At 46.6% G+C, this 15,232-nt stretch overlaps 1 protein-coding gene across 1 annotated transcript in view; it reads left to right on the top strand.

Moving 5' to 3' along the window:
- The window catches only part of MCM4 (minichromosome maintenance complex component 4), a 49,818-nt gene that overhangs the window by 941 nt on the left and 33,645 nt on the right, over positions 1 to 15,232 (top strand). Inside the window, exons 2-4 of the mRNA XM_030214171.1 lie at positions 12,308 to 12,397; positions 13,408 to 13,572; positions 14,959 to 15,122. Of these exons, the coding sequence (XP_030070031.1) occupies positions 12,328 to 12,397; positions 13,408 to 13,572; positions 14,959 to 15,122 (399 nt within the window). The 5' untranslated portion in view covers positions 12,308 to 12,327. The remainder of the gene's footprint in view (positions 1 to 12,307; positions 12,398 to 13,407; positions 13,573 to 14,958; positions 15,123 to 15,232) is intronic.

Raw genomic sequence — 15,232 nt, forward strand, 5'->3', positions numbered from 1 at the left:
TTTTCTTTTCCATGTTTTATTTTGTTTTATTTCTGTTGATAACCTTTAAGAGTGGACTAACACGGCTACCACACCTCTCTACTGAATGATTAATAAAAAAGCAAAACTATGTTTTTTATGCTTGAGGCAAATCTAGGGAGCGTATTGACACAGACTGATGAATATGGAACTAGTTGTCAACCCAAGCTTAGCTGAGGCATGAATAGGGAATGCTGGGAAACGTGAAATGTCAGCCAGTACCTGCTCCAGCCTGCCTGCTCCAGCTTACTTGCCTACTAGCTTACTAGCTCGCTAACTCACCAGCCATTGACATACCTGCTCTCCAGTTTCTCCCTGCTCGCTCCTGTCCCCCTGCATCAGTATGCTCCAGCCCGCCTGCTAACTTGTCAGCCCTTGACTTACCTGCTCTCCAGCGTCTCCCTGCTCATTCCTGTCCATCGGCTCCAGCATGCCCCAACCCGCCTGCTAGCTGACTTACCCACTCTCCAGTCCATCAATCCCTCCAATTCCAAGCCTCCGGCTCTTCTCTCTGTCACTACACTTACACTTGTCACACTGCAATCACTACTTATGGCCCCTGTCCACATCCTCTTCCTTGCCCTGTCCCTTCCTAATCTTTTTCCCCTCCCCTTACCGCTGTCTACCGCTGGAACCCATTGCCCACCTGTGTTCCCTCCCGTCCTGCCCGCTACGGCAATACCCTATTCACCCTCATCCCTCACCACCTCACCATCTCTCTTGTCCCCCTCCTCCTTCCTAGCCCTTAATCTCCAACACCTCCTTCCTACCATTAACCCTTCACCATTCCTCCTAAGTGCACCCCGTCTTCGTCACCCGACCTCCCCCACCCTCCTCCGCACTCTCTTGCTCCTCCTCCTGCTATCCGCGGGAGACATTAATCCTAATCCAGGCCCCCCCCCCCACCTGTCCTCCTCCTTCCCATGCAAACGATTCCGTGATGTCTCCAACTTCGTCTCTATTCCCCTCCTCCCCCCCCCTCTTCCCTCCCCTTCTCATGTGCCTTGTGGAATGCCCACTCGATCTGCAACAAACTGCCCTTCACCCACAATCTCTTCATCTCTCGTTCCCTCCAACTGCTCGCCCTAACTGAAACCTGGCTCTCCCCTGATGACTCTGCCTCCATCGCGGCCCTCTGTCATGGAGGCTATCTCTTCTCCCACACTCCCCGCCCAGAGGGCCGCGGTGGAGGCGTCGGGCTACTTCTCTCACCCTCCTGTAGTTTCCAACCCCTCCTCCTACCGCAGTCTCACGGCTTCTCGTCCTTCGAAGCTCACTCCATCCGGCTATTCTACCCATTACCACTCAGAGTTGCAGTCATCTACCGCCCCCCTGATAAGCCCCTCTCTTCATTCCTTACTGACTTCGACGCTTGGCTCACCGTCTTTCTTGATCCCGCATCTCCATCCCTCATTCTTGGTGATTTTAACATTCACGTTGACAACCCATCCAATTCCTACGCTTCTAAATTCCTCACTCTGATATCCTCCTTTAACCACCGACTATGCTCTACCACCCCTACTCACCGTGATGGCCATTGTCTCGACCTCGTTCTCTTCTCTTCCTGCTCACCTTCCAATTTCTGCACCTCAGTCCTTCCTATCTCAGATCATCACCTAATCACCCTCACACTTCATCACCCTCCCCCTCAACCTCGCCCAACTACAACCACGGCCTTCAGGAATCTCCAAGCTGTCGACCCCCCTACCCTATCCTCCCACATCTCCAATCTCTTCCCTTCCATCTCGTCTTCTGAATCTGTCGACACGGCTGTCTCTACCTACAATGAAACTCTCTCCACTGCTCTGGATACCCTAGCACCATCTGTCTCTCGCCCCACTAAGCGCACTAATCCTCAGCCCTGGTTAACCCCTTGCATCTGTTACCTTTGCTCCTGCACCCGATCTGCTGAACGACTCTGGAGGAAATCTCGCACCCTATCAGACTTCACCCATTACAAATTCATGCTTTCCTCCTTCCAGTCCTCCCTATTCCTTGCCAAACAGGAATATTATTCTCAATTAACCAATTCTCTTGGCTCCAACCCTCGTCGCCTCTTCGCCACCCTCAACTCCCTACTTAAAGTACCCTCCGCTCCCACCCCCCCTCACTCTCTCCTCAAACACTAGCTGACCACTTCCGCGATAAAGTGCAGAAGATTAACCTTGAATTCACTTCCAAGCCTTCTCCTCCCTGTGACTTCTTAACCCACTCCCTCAACCAACCTAACCCGGCTTCCTTTTCCTCCTTCCCTGAGATCACCGAAGAGGAAACTGCTAGCCTTCTTTCTTCCTCTAAGTGCACCACCTGTTCCTCAGATCCCATTCCCACCAATCTGCTTACCAACATCTCTCCTACAGTTAACCCCTCAATCTGTCACATCCTCAACCTCTCTCTCTCCACCGCTACTGTCCCTGACTCCTTCAAGCACGCAGTAGTCACACCACTTCTCAAAAAACCATCACTTGACCCCACCTGTCCCTCCAACTACCGCCCCATCTCTCTTCTACCCTTCCTCTCCAAATTACTTAAACGTGCTGTCCACAGCCGTTGCCTCGACTTCCTTTCCTCTCAGGCTGTCCTCGACCCGCTTCAATCTGGCTTTCGCCCACTACACTCGACAGAAACAGCACTCTCTAAAGTCTGCAATGACCTGTTCCTCGCCAAATCCAAAGGCCATTATTCCATCCTCATCCTCCTCGGCCTATCCGCCGCCTTTGATACCGTCAATCATAATTTACTTCTTGACACACTGTCCTCATTTGGGTTCCAGGGCTCCGTCCTCTCCTGGTTCTCCTCGTATCTTTCCCAACGCACCTTCAGAGTATCTTCTAATGGCTTCTCTTCCATCCCCGTCCCGCTCTCTGTTGGGGTTCCTCAAGGATCTGTCCTTGGACCACTTCTCTTCTCGATATACACCTCTTCCCTAGGCTCGTTGAGCTCATCACATGGTTTCCAGTACCATCTCTATGCCGATGACACCCAGCTTTACCTCTCCACTCCCGACATCACGGTCGAAACCCAGGCCAAAGTTTCAGCCTGCCTTTCCGACATCGCTGACTGGATGTCCAACCGGCATCTGAAATTGAACATGGCAAAGACTGAGCTCCTTATCTTTCCACCCAAACCCTCTTCTCCTCTTCCCCCACTTTCCGTCTCTGTTGACAACACCCTCATCCTCCCCGTCTCTTCAGCACGCAATCTCGGAGTCATCTTCGATTCCTCCCTCTCCTTCTCTGCCCATATCCAGCAGACAGCTAAGACCTGTCGCTTCTTCCTCTATAATATTAGCAAAATTCGCCCATTCCTCTCTGAACAGACCACCCGAACCCTCGTCCACTCGCTCGTTACCTCTCGTCTTGACTATTGCATCCTTCTCCTCGCTGGCCTCCCGCTTAGCCACCTATCCCCCCTTCAATCTGTCCAAAATTCCGCCGCACGTCTTAACTACCGCGTGAACCGATACTCTCATATCACCCCTCTCCTCAAGTCGCTTCACTGGCTCCCAATCCACTACCGTATACAGTTCAAGCTTCTCCTATTGACCTTCAAGTGCACTCAATATGCTGCCCCCCATTACCTCTCTACCCTCCTCTCCCCGTATGTTCCCACCCGTAACCTCCGCTCTCAGGACAAATCACTCCTATCTGTACCCTTCTCCACCACCGCTAACTCCAGACTCCGCCCCTTCTGCCTCGCAGCACCTTATGCCTGGAACAGACTTCCTGAGCCCATACGCCATGCGCCCTCCCTGCCCATCTTCAAGTCCTTACTCAAGGCCCATCTGTTCTCCCTTGCTTTTGGCGCCTAACCACCTTCCCCAATCCTGTTACCTACACTGACTACGTAGTATGTTACCGTTAGATTGTAAGCTCTCTTGAGCAGGGACTGTCCCTCCCCGTGTTTAAACTTGTACAGTGCTGCGTAACCCTGGCAGCGCTATAGAAATGCTAAGTAGTAGAAAGAACACAACTGCAAAAAGGTGGATTTCCTCACTAGTTAAAGCAATGTGTTGAAATGAGAAGAATCAGTGTGTTTACAGAACAGGGGTTCACTTTTGTAGCAGTGTTAGTCCATTTTTAAAGGTAATAAATAGAAATAAATCAAAACATATTAAGACATTTTCTTTTTTATGTTTTGATTTACTATTTACTACAAATTGGACTTTGAAAGAGGTGGTGGTGGGGGGAACAGCAGGCTTCTAGGTAAGCTTGTGGTACTCAAGACATGAGGAAATTTATTTTTATTTTATTTATTTGTGACATTTATATCCTACATTAGCCTGAGTAGAACTCTGGTTCAGTGTGGCTTACATAACATTTAGAAAAGCATGAACATGTTCAAAATATATTAACAAAGTAAAATACATCATATAATGTTAGACCTTTATCGCTTATATCGGAAATGAACTTTCTATAGTTGATAATCTAACTTATGACATAATACACTCGACTATTTAGGAACTTAAATGCATTATCACTTTGTATTCTATGGTACCATGTATGTGCCTTAATGCAATACCATTTGTAATTCTGTACCCGAAATGGCGATCGCCGTTATGGCCTAATGTAAGCCACATTGAGCCTGCAAACTGGTGGGAAAATGTGGGATTCAAATGCAACAAATAAAACTTGAACTAGGAGCAGACTGTAATTATATACTTAGTGATTTAGGGGTATGTTTACTAAGGCGCGTTAGCATTTTTAACGTGTCTTTAAAGTTAAGGCACGTTAAACGCTAATGCACCTATATATTCCTATGGGCACATTAGCGTTTAGTCAACCATTGACATGAGTTAAAAATGCTAACTTGTCTATAGCACACCTTAGTAAACAAACCGCTTAATGTAAATAATTGAAATATGGAAGAAAAAGGTAAGGGCTAGGATTAACTGGGATAAACCTCAGTAGTGGGATGAGGTAAAAATTAGTGCCATGAGTTTATTTGAGAAGGGTCCTTATTTCCTTAAAAGCTATACCAAAGAAGTGAGTTTTCAATAGACTTTGGAATAACAAATAATCATCTGTACTTTTGATGATTTTAGATAAGGAGTTCCAAATTTTAGTTCCTTGATAGGAAAAGTTAGCAGTTTGGATTGTTTTGTAGGTTATTTTATTACAGTTCAGGAAATGTAGAATAAGATATTGTCTAGATGATTTAGAGGCAGTACTTGAGGGTAATTCAATGAGGTTCTTCATGTATATTGAGGCTGAACCATACAAACTTTTGTGAATTTATTTTTATTTATTAGGATTTATTTACCGCCTTTTTGAAAGAATTCACTCAAGGCGGCGTACAGTAAGAATAGATCAAACATGAGCAATAGGCAATTAGAGCAGTAAAAATATTCGAAGAACAATACAAAGTATGGCATGGTATACTAGCAATGACAACACAATATGTACTAGAACATTATAATTGGTAGTGAAGGGTAAGACAAAGTTGTAACATATAGATGAGTAAGAAAGTAGGAAGAATTAGAAAGTAAGGTGATTGAAGAAAGTTGCATGTGAGGTCAGAGAGATGGTTAAATATTATCTCAGATAGGGTAGGAGTGGATAAACATGTCCCGCTGCAGTATGTGCAGCCCGAGTGAATCCTTGTGTGTGTGTGAGTGAGACTAACAAGTTAGTAACTTCTTCCATTAAAGGCTTGGTTGAAGAGCCAAGCTTTCACCTGCTTCCTGAAGTAGAGATAGTCTTGTGTTAAGCGGAGCCTTTCAGGCAATGCATTCCAGAGTGTGGGGGCTACTCCGGAGAAGGCTCGCGTGCGGGTATCACATCGTGTAATGTCTTTTGGAGAGGGTGTAGTTAGTGAAAGTCCTTGGGAGGACCTTAGTGTCCTTGGCGGTGTGGAGGATCATCCTATTCTTTATATACTTGGGGCCATTTCCTTTCAGGGCCTTGAAGATCAGACATAGAGTTTTAAATTTAGCCCTGTATTGTACTGGTAGCCAATGAAGTTTTTGCAAAAATGGTATGATGCGGTCACGTTGCAACCTTCTATGAGTCTTGCTGCTGCATTCTGAATCAACTGGAGCTGGTACAGCCCTTTGTAGTCAGACCATTGTATAGTGCATTGCAGTAATCCAGTCTCGATGTTACCATGGCATGCACAACTGGGATAAGATTTACCTTCTCGATGTAAGGAGAGAGGCAGCGTAGCTGTCGCAAATAGTAGAAGCAGCTCTTGAAAGTTGCTTGGATTTGGGGATTTGGATTGGGGATTTGTTGAATCTAACTGTATTCCAAGATTCCTGACTTGTGATTTGAGGGGGAGTTCATACTTCCCAAAAGGGATTTTGATGTCAGGTATGTATCCACTTGTGTTAGGGACAGTGTCGTTCCTAGGTGGGGGGGGGGGGGGGGGGGGGGGGGGGGGGCGGTGGTTGCGGTCCGCCCCGGGTGCACACCACTGGGGGGGTGCCACGCGCCTGTCGGCGCCGCTCGTTCCTTGCTCCCTCTGCCCCGGAACAGGTTACTTCCTGTTCCGGGGCAGAGGGAGCATGGAACGAGCGAAGCCGACAGGCGCGCGGCGCCCCCCCCCCCAGCAGGTAAAAATGCACCCGGGGGGTGTCGTTTCGCCGAGGGGGGGGCGCTGCACCCAGGGGTGCGCATCGGCGATCCGCCCCGGGCGTCAGCCGCCCTAGGAACGCCACTGGTTAGGGACCTAGAGAAGCTTGGTATTACTTGGGTTCAGGCAAATTTGTTGTCTTTAGCCCATTCTTGAATTGATGTTGAATTGATGTGGAGGAGTGGCCTAGTGGTTAGGGTGGTGGACTCTGGTCCTGGGGAACTGAGGAACTGAGTTCAATTCCCACTTCAGGCACAGGCAGCTCCTTGTGACTCTGGGCAAGTCACTTAACCCTCCATTGCCCCAGGTACAAATAAGTACCTGTATATAATATGTAAGCCGCATTGAGCCTGCCATGAGTGGGAAAGCGCGGGGTACAACTGTAATAAAAAAAAATGTTAGACAAGTGATCAGTTTATTCAAGGCTGTAGGTAAGTCAGGTTCAATGGTTATGAGTAGCGGCACATCATCTGCATAGATGTAGAACTGAGTGTCCATTGACCGAATCAGCTCAGCTAGTGGCTTGAGGTAGATATTGAACAGAATAGCTGACAGTATTGACCCTTGTGGTACCCCGCAGGTCAGTGTCCATGGTGGTGTTCTGGTGATGAGTTGCTGCCAATCATTATGGATTGTTGCCTGTCTGATAGGATCTGAACCAGGCAAGTACTGTTCCATTGATACCTGTTTCTATCAGTCGTGCTAGCAAGATGATATGATCCACAGTGTCAAAAGCTGCTGAGAAATCTAGCAGTACTAACATCGAGGCAAATCCCTTGTCTCAGTTTCTGTGAAGATCATCTAGCAGGGATACGAGGACCGTTTCTGTTCCATAACCAGGTCTGAATCTAGATTGGCATGGATCTAGCCATTCATTAAGTTGAACGCAGACTGTTTGTTCTATGAGTTTCCCTAGAAACGGGATGTTGGATACTGGCCTGTAACTTTCAAGTTTGTCCTGGGCAAGGCTGTTTTTCTTCAGCAGAGGGCGAACCTCTGCCCTTTTTAATGCTGTTGGTAGTTGCCCATTAGAAAGAGAGGTGTTCACAATTTTTGTGGCGCCTTCTATAAGTCCCATACTTGCCTGCTGCACTATCTTTGATGGGCAGGGATCGAGGGAGAAGGTAGTTGGTCGAAGGTCTGTTAGGATTTTGTCAAGGCTCTCCTTTGTCATTAGGTTAAAAGTGTTCCATCTGTCTCTGTTAGGAGGGGGTGAGTTTGTGCACCCCTGGTTGACTGGTTGGGCACTGGGTGGGATTGCATGTAAATCCTGGTGGAGACTTTTAATTTTGTTGGCAAAGTAAGAAGCCGGTAAAAGAATCAGTTGGACCACTAAATGACTGAGCGATAAAAGGGGCAATCAGGGAAGACAAGGCTATAGCAGAGAGATTACATGAATTCTTTGCTTCAGTCTTCACCAAGGAAGATGTGGGAGAGATACCAATGCCAGAAATAGTATTCAAAGCTAGCAGATGATGTTTATTGTGAGCAACTGCAAAGTGATGCATGTGGGAAAGAGAAAGTCAAACTATAGCTACATGATAGTAACGTAGTAGATGACGGCAGAAAAAGACCTGCACGGTCCATCCAGTCTGCCCAACAAGATAAACTCATATGTACTACTTTTTGTGTATACCCTACCTTGATTTGTACCTGTCCTTTTCAGGGCACAGACCATGTAAGTCTGCACAGCACTATCCCCACCTCCCAACCACCAGCCCCACCTCCCACCACCGGCTCTGGCACAGACCGTATAAGTCTGCCCAGCATTATCCCCGCCTCCCAACCACCAGCCCTGGCACAGATCGTATAAGTCTGCCTAGCACTGTCCCTGCCTCCCACCACCGGCTCTGCTACCCAATCTCGGCTAAGCTCCTGAGGATCCATTCCTTCTGAACAGGATTCCTTTATGTTTATCACACGCATGTTTGAATTCCATTACCGTTTTCATTTCCACCACCTCCTGCGGGAAGGCATTCCAAGCATCCACCACTCTCTCCGTGAAGAAATACTTCCTGACATTTTTCTTGAGTCTGCCCCCCTTCAATCTCATTTCATGTCCTCTAGTTCTGCTGCCTTCCCCTCTCCGGAAAAGGTTCGTTTGCGGATTAATACCTTTCAAATATTTGAACGTCTGTATCATATCACCCCTGTTTCTCCTTTCCTCTAGGGTATACATGTTCAGGTCAACAAGTCTCTCCTCATACGTCTTGGAACGCAAATCCCATACCATTCTCGTAGCTTTTCTTTGCACCGCTTCCATTTTTTTAACATCCTTCGCAAGATACGGCATCAAAAACTGAACACAATACTCCAGGTGGGGCCTTAGCAAGGTTGAGCTTTAGGAGTCACCGACCAGGAAAGGAATCTAGGTGTCATTGTTGATACTTTGAAACCCTCTGCTCAGTGTGCAGCGTCGACTAAGAAAGCAAATAGAATGTTAAGAATCATTGGGAAAGGAATGGAAAACAAAAATGAGAATATAATGATTTTGTATCGCTCCATGGCAGCTTTGCAATCCCGCTCCCTGCTAGTGCCGTCTTTATGCACGGCGATCTGACTGCTTTGCTTCTCCTCCCCCGAGCCGCAGGGTGCATTCCTGGCACATACTTGAAGCCAGCATGGTGGTCTAGTGGATTCTTTGGGGCAAGAAAGATCCCCAGTCTTTCCTGCCCGTTGCCGCTGACCCTCTTGCTGCCGCATCTTCTCTAATATGGCTGCCAAGACTTCCATTGGCGGCCTTGCGAGACTTCCGCTGAAGTCTTGCAAGTCCAGAACATAATCAGTGCAGTACTAGGCATACTGAGCGACAAATGTCACTCGGGACCTACAGAGCAATTCTACCATAACATAAGCAGTAACTTATACGAGTCACACAAAGGTGTACCTGGGAAAAGGCAGTATCTTAAACATTGCATTGAGCACTAGAACATCAATACACCTACTGTAAAACTAAACCTGCCAGAATAGTACAGATCATCGATCCTGCACAGTCAATGCCAACAGAAAACCATTTCTTTTTCACAGACACAGATACACTCTAATCCACTATACAATAAGTAACCACAAACTAAAAATAGAAATATTTAGACAAATTAAATTGAACCTCCAAGAAGCACTCTGCATACAATGCAACACTACAGAAACTGTGATAGTGATATATGTCCCCTAGTACTGTGCAAAATATAAAGACAGCAAAGTAAATTTGAAAAAACTAACAAATACCAATCACCACTTAAGTCACTTCATTGGCTCTCTAGCTGTTTCCGCATACAATTCAAACGCCTCTTATTGACTTACAAGTGCATTCAATCTGCAGCTCCTCATTGCCTTTTCTTATCTGTCCCTACAGTCCTCCAAGGAAACTCAGTTGATCAGCTAAATTTCTCTTCTCCACAGCCAACTCCAGACTCTGTTCCTTTTACCTTGCTGCACTATACGCCTGGAATAGACTTCCTGAATCAGTACATCAAGCTCCAGCTCTGGCTATCTTCAAGTCTCTGCTAAAAGCCCACCTTTTTGATGCTGCTTTTAACTCCTAACCCCTATTCACTTGTTCAGTACCCATGTCTGTTTTATTATTCCCACCTCAAGTAATTTCCTTATCCCTTATTTGTCCTGTTTGTCTTAATTAGATTGTAAGCTCTGGTGAGCGGGGACTGTCTCTTACATGTTCAAGAGTACAGCGCTGGGTACATCTAGTAGCTCTATAGAAATAAGTAGTAGTAGGCCTTGAATAAACCAGGGAAACTTAGACTAGTGTACAGTGGGGGAAATAAGTATTTGATCCCTTGCTGATTTTGTAAGTTTGCCCACTGACAAAGACATGAGCAGCCCATAATTGAAGGGTAGGTTATTGGTAACAGTGAGAGATAGCACATCACAAATTAAATCCGGAAAATCACATTGTGGAAAGTATATGAATTTATTTGCATTCTGCAGAGGGAAATAAGTATTTGATCCCCCACCAACCAGTAAGAGATCTGGCCCCTACAGACCAGGTAGATGCTCCAAATCAACTCGTTACCTGCATGACAGACAGCTGTCGGCAATGGTCACCTGTATGAAAGACACCTGTCCACAGACTCAGTGAATCAGTCAGACTCTAACCTCTACAAAATGGCCAAGAGCAAGGAGCTGTCTAAGGATGTCAGGGACAAGATCATACACCTGCACAAGGCTGGAATGGGCTACAAAACCATCAGTAAGACGCTGGGCGAGAAGGAGACAACTGTTGGTGCCATAGTAAGAAAATGGAAGAAGTACAAAATGACTGTCAATCGACAAAGATCTGGGGCTCCACGCAAAATCTCACCTCGTGGGGTATCCTTGATCATGAGGAAGGTTAGAAATCAGCCTACAACTACAAGGGGGGAACTTGTCAATGATCTCAAGGCAGCTGGGACCACTGTCACCACGAAAACCATTGGTAACACATTACGACATAACGGATTGCAATCCTGCAGTGCCCGCAAGGTCCCCCTGCTCCGGAAGGCACATGTGACGGCCCGTCTGAAGTTTGCCAGTGAACACCTGGATGATGCCGAGAGTGATTGGGAGAAGGTGCTGTGGTCAGATGAGACAAAAATTGAGCTCTTTGGCATGAACTCAACTCGCCGTGTTTGGAGGAAGAGAAATGCTGCCTATGACCCAAAGAACACCGTCCCCACTGTCAAGCATGGAGGTGGAAATGTTATGTTTTGGGGGTGTTTCTCTGCTAAGGGCACAGGACTACTTCACCGCATCAATGGGAGAATGGATGGGGCCATGTACCGTACAATTCTGAGTGACAACCTCCTTCCCTCCGCCAGGGCCTTAAAAATGGGTCGTGGCTGGGTCTTCCAGCACGACAATGACCCAAAACATACAGCCAAGGCAACAAAGGAGTGGCTCAGGAAGAAGCACATTAGGGTCATGGAGTGGCCTAGCCAGTCACCAGACCTTAATCCCATTGAAAACTTATGGAGGGAGCTGAAGCTGCGAGTTGCCAAGCGACAGCCCAGAACTCTTAATGATTTAGAGATGATCTGCAAAGAGGAGTGGACCAAAATTCCTCCTGACATGTGTGCAAACCTCATCATCAACTACAGAAGACGTCTGACCGCTGTGCTTGCCAACAAGGGTTTTGCCACCAAGTATTAGGTCTTGTTTGCCAGAGGGATTAAATACTTATTTCCCTCTGCAGAATGCAAATAAATTCATATACTTTCCACAATGTGATTTTCCGGATTTAATTTGTGATGTGCTATCTCTCACTGTTACCAATAACCTACCCTTCAATTATGGGCTGCTCATGTCTTTGTCAGTGGGCAAACTTACAAAATCAGCAAGGGATCAAATACTTATTTCCCCCACTGTACATGGGTTCCAAAGTGAAAACTAATGGAGATTGGAAATAAATTCTTTTTTAGGTGTGCTCCCACATTCCAAAAGAATTAATTTTTCTTGTGAAAGGTTGGCTTTTCTGGTACACCTGAGATCAGTGGTTGCTATCTGAACATTAGCAATGGTATATATCTTGGAGTATTTAGTGGTTCAAAGTTAAAATTTTAGGCCAGAGTTGTAGTCGGCTTGGTCCAATTTATAATTTAGTTGTAATATTTTGTTAATATAGGCTTATGTTGATTACCTTTCTGCTTTTACTGTTGGGAGCTACTTTTGTCTCTTGGGGAAAAATGAAATATAAAAACTATGAAATGTTCTGTTGATGTTTCAGGCGGTTTTCTTGCCATCAAAATGTCATCTCCAGCATCTACCCCAGGCCGAAAAGGGAGCAAACGAGGGAGAGGAAGCAATCCACCAACTCGTAAGCAATGACTTGTGCAAATGAGCAGTGATAATCTCCATTTGGTGGTGGTGTTTTCCACTCATCTTCAGTCCACTTGTGAAATTGCCTTTTGCCATCTGATAGATACCCTGGTCTTTTTCAGTCTTAATTGTGGTTCTCTGGTGACAAGAAACAAACTTTTCAGTGCAGTCATTGGCTTCTTGCTTGAACAGAGCAAAGTGGTTTGCTTTCTTCTCACTTTGGGCGGGGGGAGGGTTGAATTAATAACCACATGCTAGCCTCTCCTCACTTCTGCTGCTGAGGTTTTTTCATTTGTTTTTCTTCCTCTCCAATGCTGCCATCAGTGGCGTACCCAGACCAGTCATTTTGGGTGGGCCTTCCAAACCCCTCCTCTCTTTTGTCCTGCATCTCTCTCTCCTCTGCCCCAAGGTCTGACATTTGCCACCTCCCCCCGGGACCCTCACCCTGTCTACCTCAGCATCTTCACAGTTGCACACATCCACTACCTGTGCTGGTGCTGCCAGCTTTGTCCTACCAGAGAGGAAACAGGAAGTGATGTCAGTGAGGGTGGGACGTGGCAGAGGGAAGCGTTCAGGGCGATGTAGGCAACAGAAGTGCGTTGCTGCTGCCACCGCCCTTGAAAATGCTGAGGTAGATTGGGGGGGGGGAGCGAGGTGTCTGCAGATGAACTTTGTGGTGGTTTAGACAGGGTGGACCTGAACCAAGAATGGATGGGGCCTGTGCCCACCCATAGCTACACCACTGCTAATAACCAGGTCAGTTGAGATGCCTTAAGCATGTCTATCCCTCTCCTTTGTCTCATTTGGGGTTCAGTTTCCAATTGAGATGATTTGTTCAACTTCTGTGTTACAAAGACTGATCTGATTAGTTTGATTACATCTTGCTATTATTTCATGCAGTTTCATTGTAATACTTAGACATGGCATAAGTCTGCTGATACTGTAGTAACAAACCTGCTGTGATACAACAGTTGACTGAAAGTCTGCTTGTCTGTTGTGCCACTGCAGCACGCAGTGAAGATGTGCAGTCCCCACCATCACAGAGACGTCGGACAGACGAGCGCACGTCCACAGGAGAACTGCAGCCAATGCCGACGTCACCTGCAGCAGACATGCGCAGCCCTAATCTGCAGGATTCCATGTTTTCCAGCCCCATGCCATCCCGGCATTCTGGTGAGTATGTCTTTGGAATAAACTAACACTCACTCATAATGATGGCGCTTTTTTTTCCCCAAACTTTTCAGATGTTTGAATTCATTCCCATGAAATCTCTGGGTCCTGACACTTGTAAGGATTTATGTGGTCACTGGTGGCCCTGAATGCATAACATTTTTTAAAATGTTTTAATTGATGATGTTTAAAGGGAATAAATAAATCCCAATATATGGTCATGGTCATTTTATTTTTGATATACCCCAAAGTCATAAAGAATATCTAAGTGAATATATACTCTAAGGCCCTAGTAAATGGATAAAACTTGTGCATATAGGACAGAGATTTTCAGACTTTTTCGTCTCACGGCACACTTACATGGCGCTAAAATTGTCAGGGCACACCGCCACAAATGGTCCGGCATTTTACCTTCTACCCCATTACCTTCTACCCCACCCCCCATCCACACATGGTCCAGTATTTTACCTTCCCCCCCCCCCCCATAGTCCAGCGTTTACCTTCTTTTTCCCCTCCCCTTCCATTCTCACAAATAGTCCAGTATCTCTCCCTCCTGTTCCCTCTTCAGCCAGCAAACAGGCATCTTCCCTTGTCTCTCTTGACCCCCCCCCCACCCCCATGTACCTTTTAAAAGCTTCCTTGTCTCCAGCGCTCGGAGGCAGCAAGCAGCAATTCATACTACCTATTCATGCCAACCCCTGAGCCTTCTCTCTGATGTAACTTCCTACTTATGTAGAAGCAGGAAGTTACATCAGAGAGAAGGCTTCAGGGTTGGCGCAAGCAGGCTGTATGAATCGCTGCTCGCTGGCATTGACCACTAGAGACGAGGAAACATTTAAAAGGTATAGTCAGGTAGGGTTAGTGAGAGTGTGTGCCATGTGGTAGAGGAAAAACACTGGGCTTGGGTGACAAGCAGGGTGGAGAAGAGGAACATTTGTTGACGTATTTCACCAGGTGTTAGTTATAAACTAAAAACCACATCGGTGGTTATTTTTTCTTGTCCCTTGAAAAAGAAAGCAGTACACTTGTGTTCTGTTCTGTGTACTTCATCACAGTTGAATGTGTGTTAGGGGAGCAGAGGCATAGCTGGGGGGGGGGGGGGGGGGGGGCAACGGGAGCAGCCGCTCCCCCAAACGGACTTCAGCCACTGCCTATTTTTTACGCGATCCGTTGCATTTAAAACACGTGCTGTCGGCAGTCCGCTTTCCACTCCCCTCACACCTTCAAACTTGCTACACTTCTGGTTAGGAGCCATCTGATTTTCATAGTGTTGTGTACTTCAGTATGTATGGAAGAGACCTGTAGGCACATTTCTCAGTGATATGTCGTTTTGGTTATTGTTTTGGATGTTGTAAAATTGATTAATACAGTAATTGTTCTTCCTTGCAGTTGCACCCAGCGAGCTTGAATTGAGTTCACCTTTGACGTATGGCACACCTAGTTCCCGGGTGGAGGGTACCCCAAGGAGTGGCGTTCGGGGAACTCCAGCACGACAGCGGCCAGATCTTGGGTCTGCCCGTAAAGCTCGGCAGGTGGACTTACACTCTGACCAGGTATGATCCCACAGCCAATCGGGGTTTCTCTATTTTCATAACAAATATGCATGAATGTCTATTATGTGCACATCGATCTCATCCATATTCAGTGTGGATATCCTGAAAAC

This window comes from Microcaecilia unicolor, chromosome 1 (genome assembly GCF_901765095.1).
Source record: "Microcaecilia unicolor chromosome 1, aMicUni1.1, whole genome shotgun sequence".
NCBI lineage: Eukaryota > Metazoa > Chordata > Amphibia > Gymnophiona > Siphonopidae > Microcaecilia > Microcaecilia unicolor.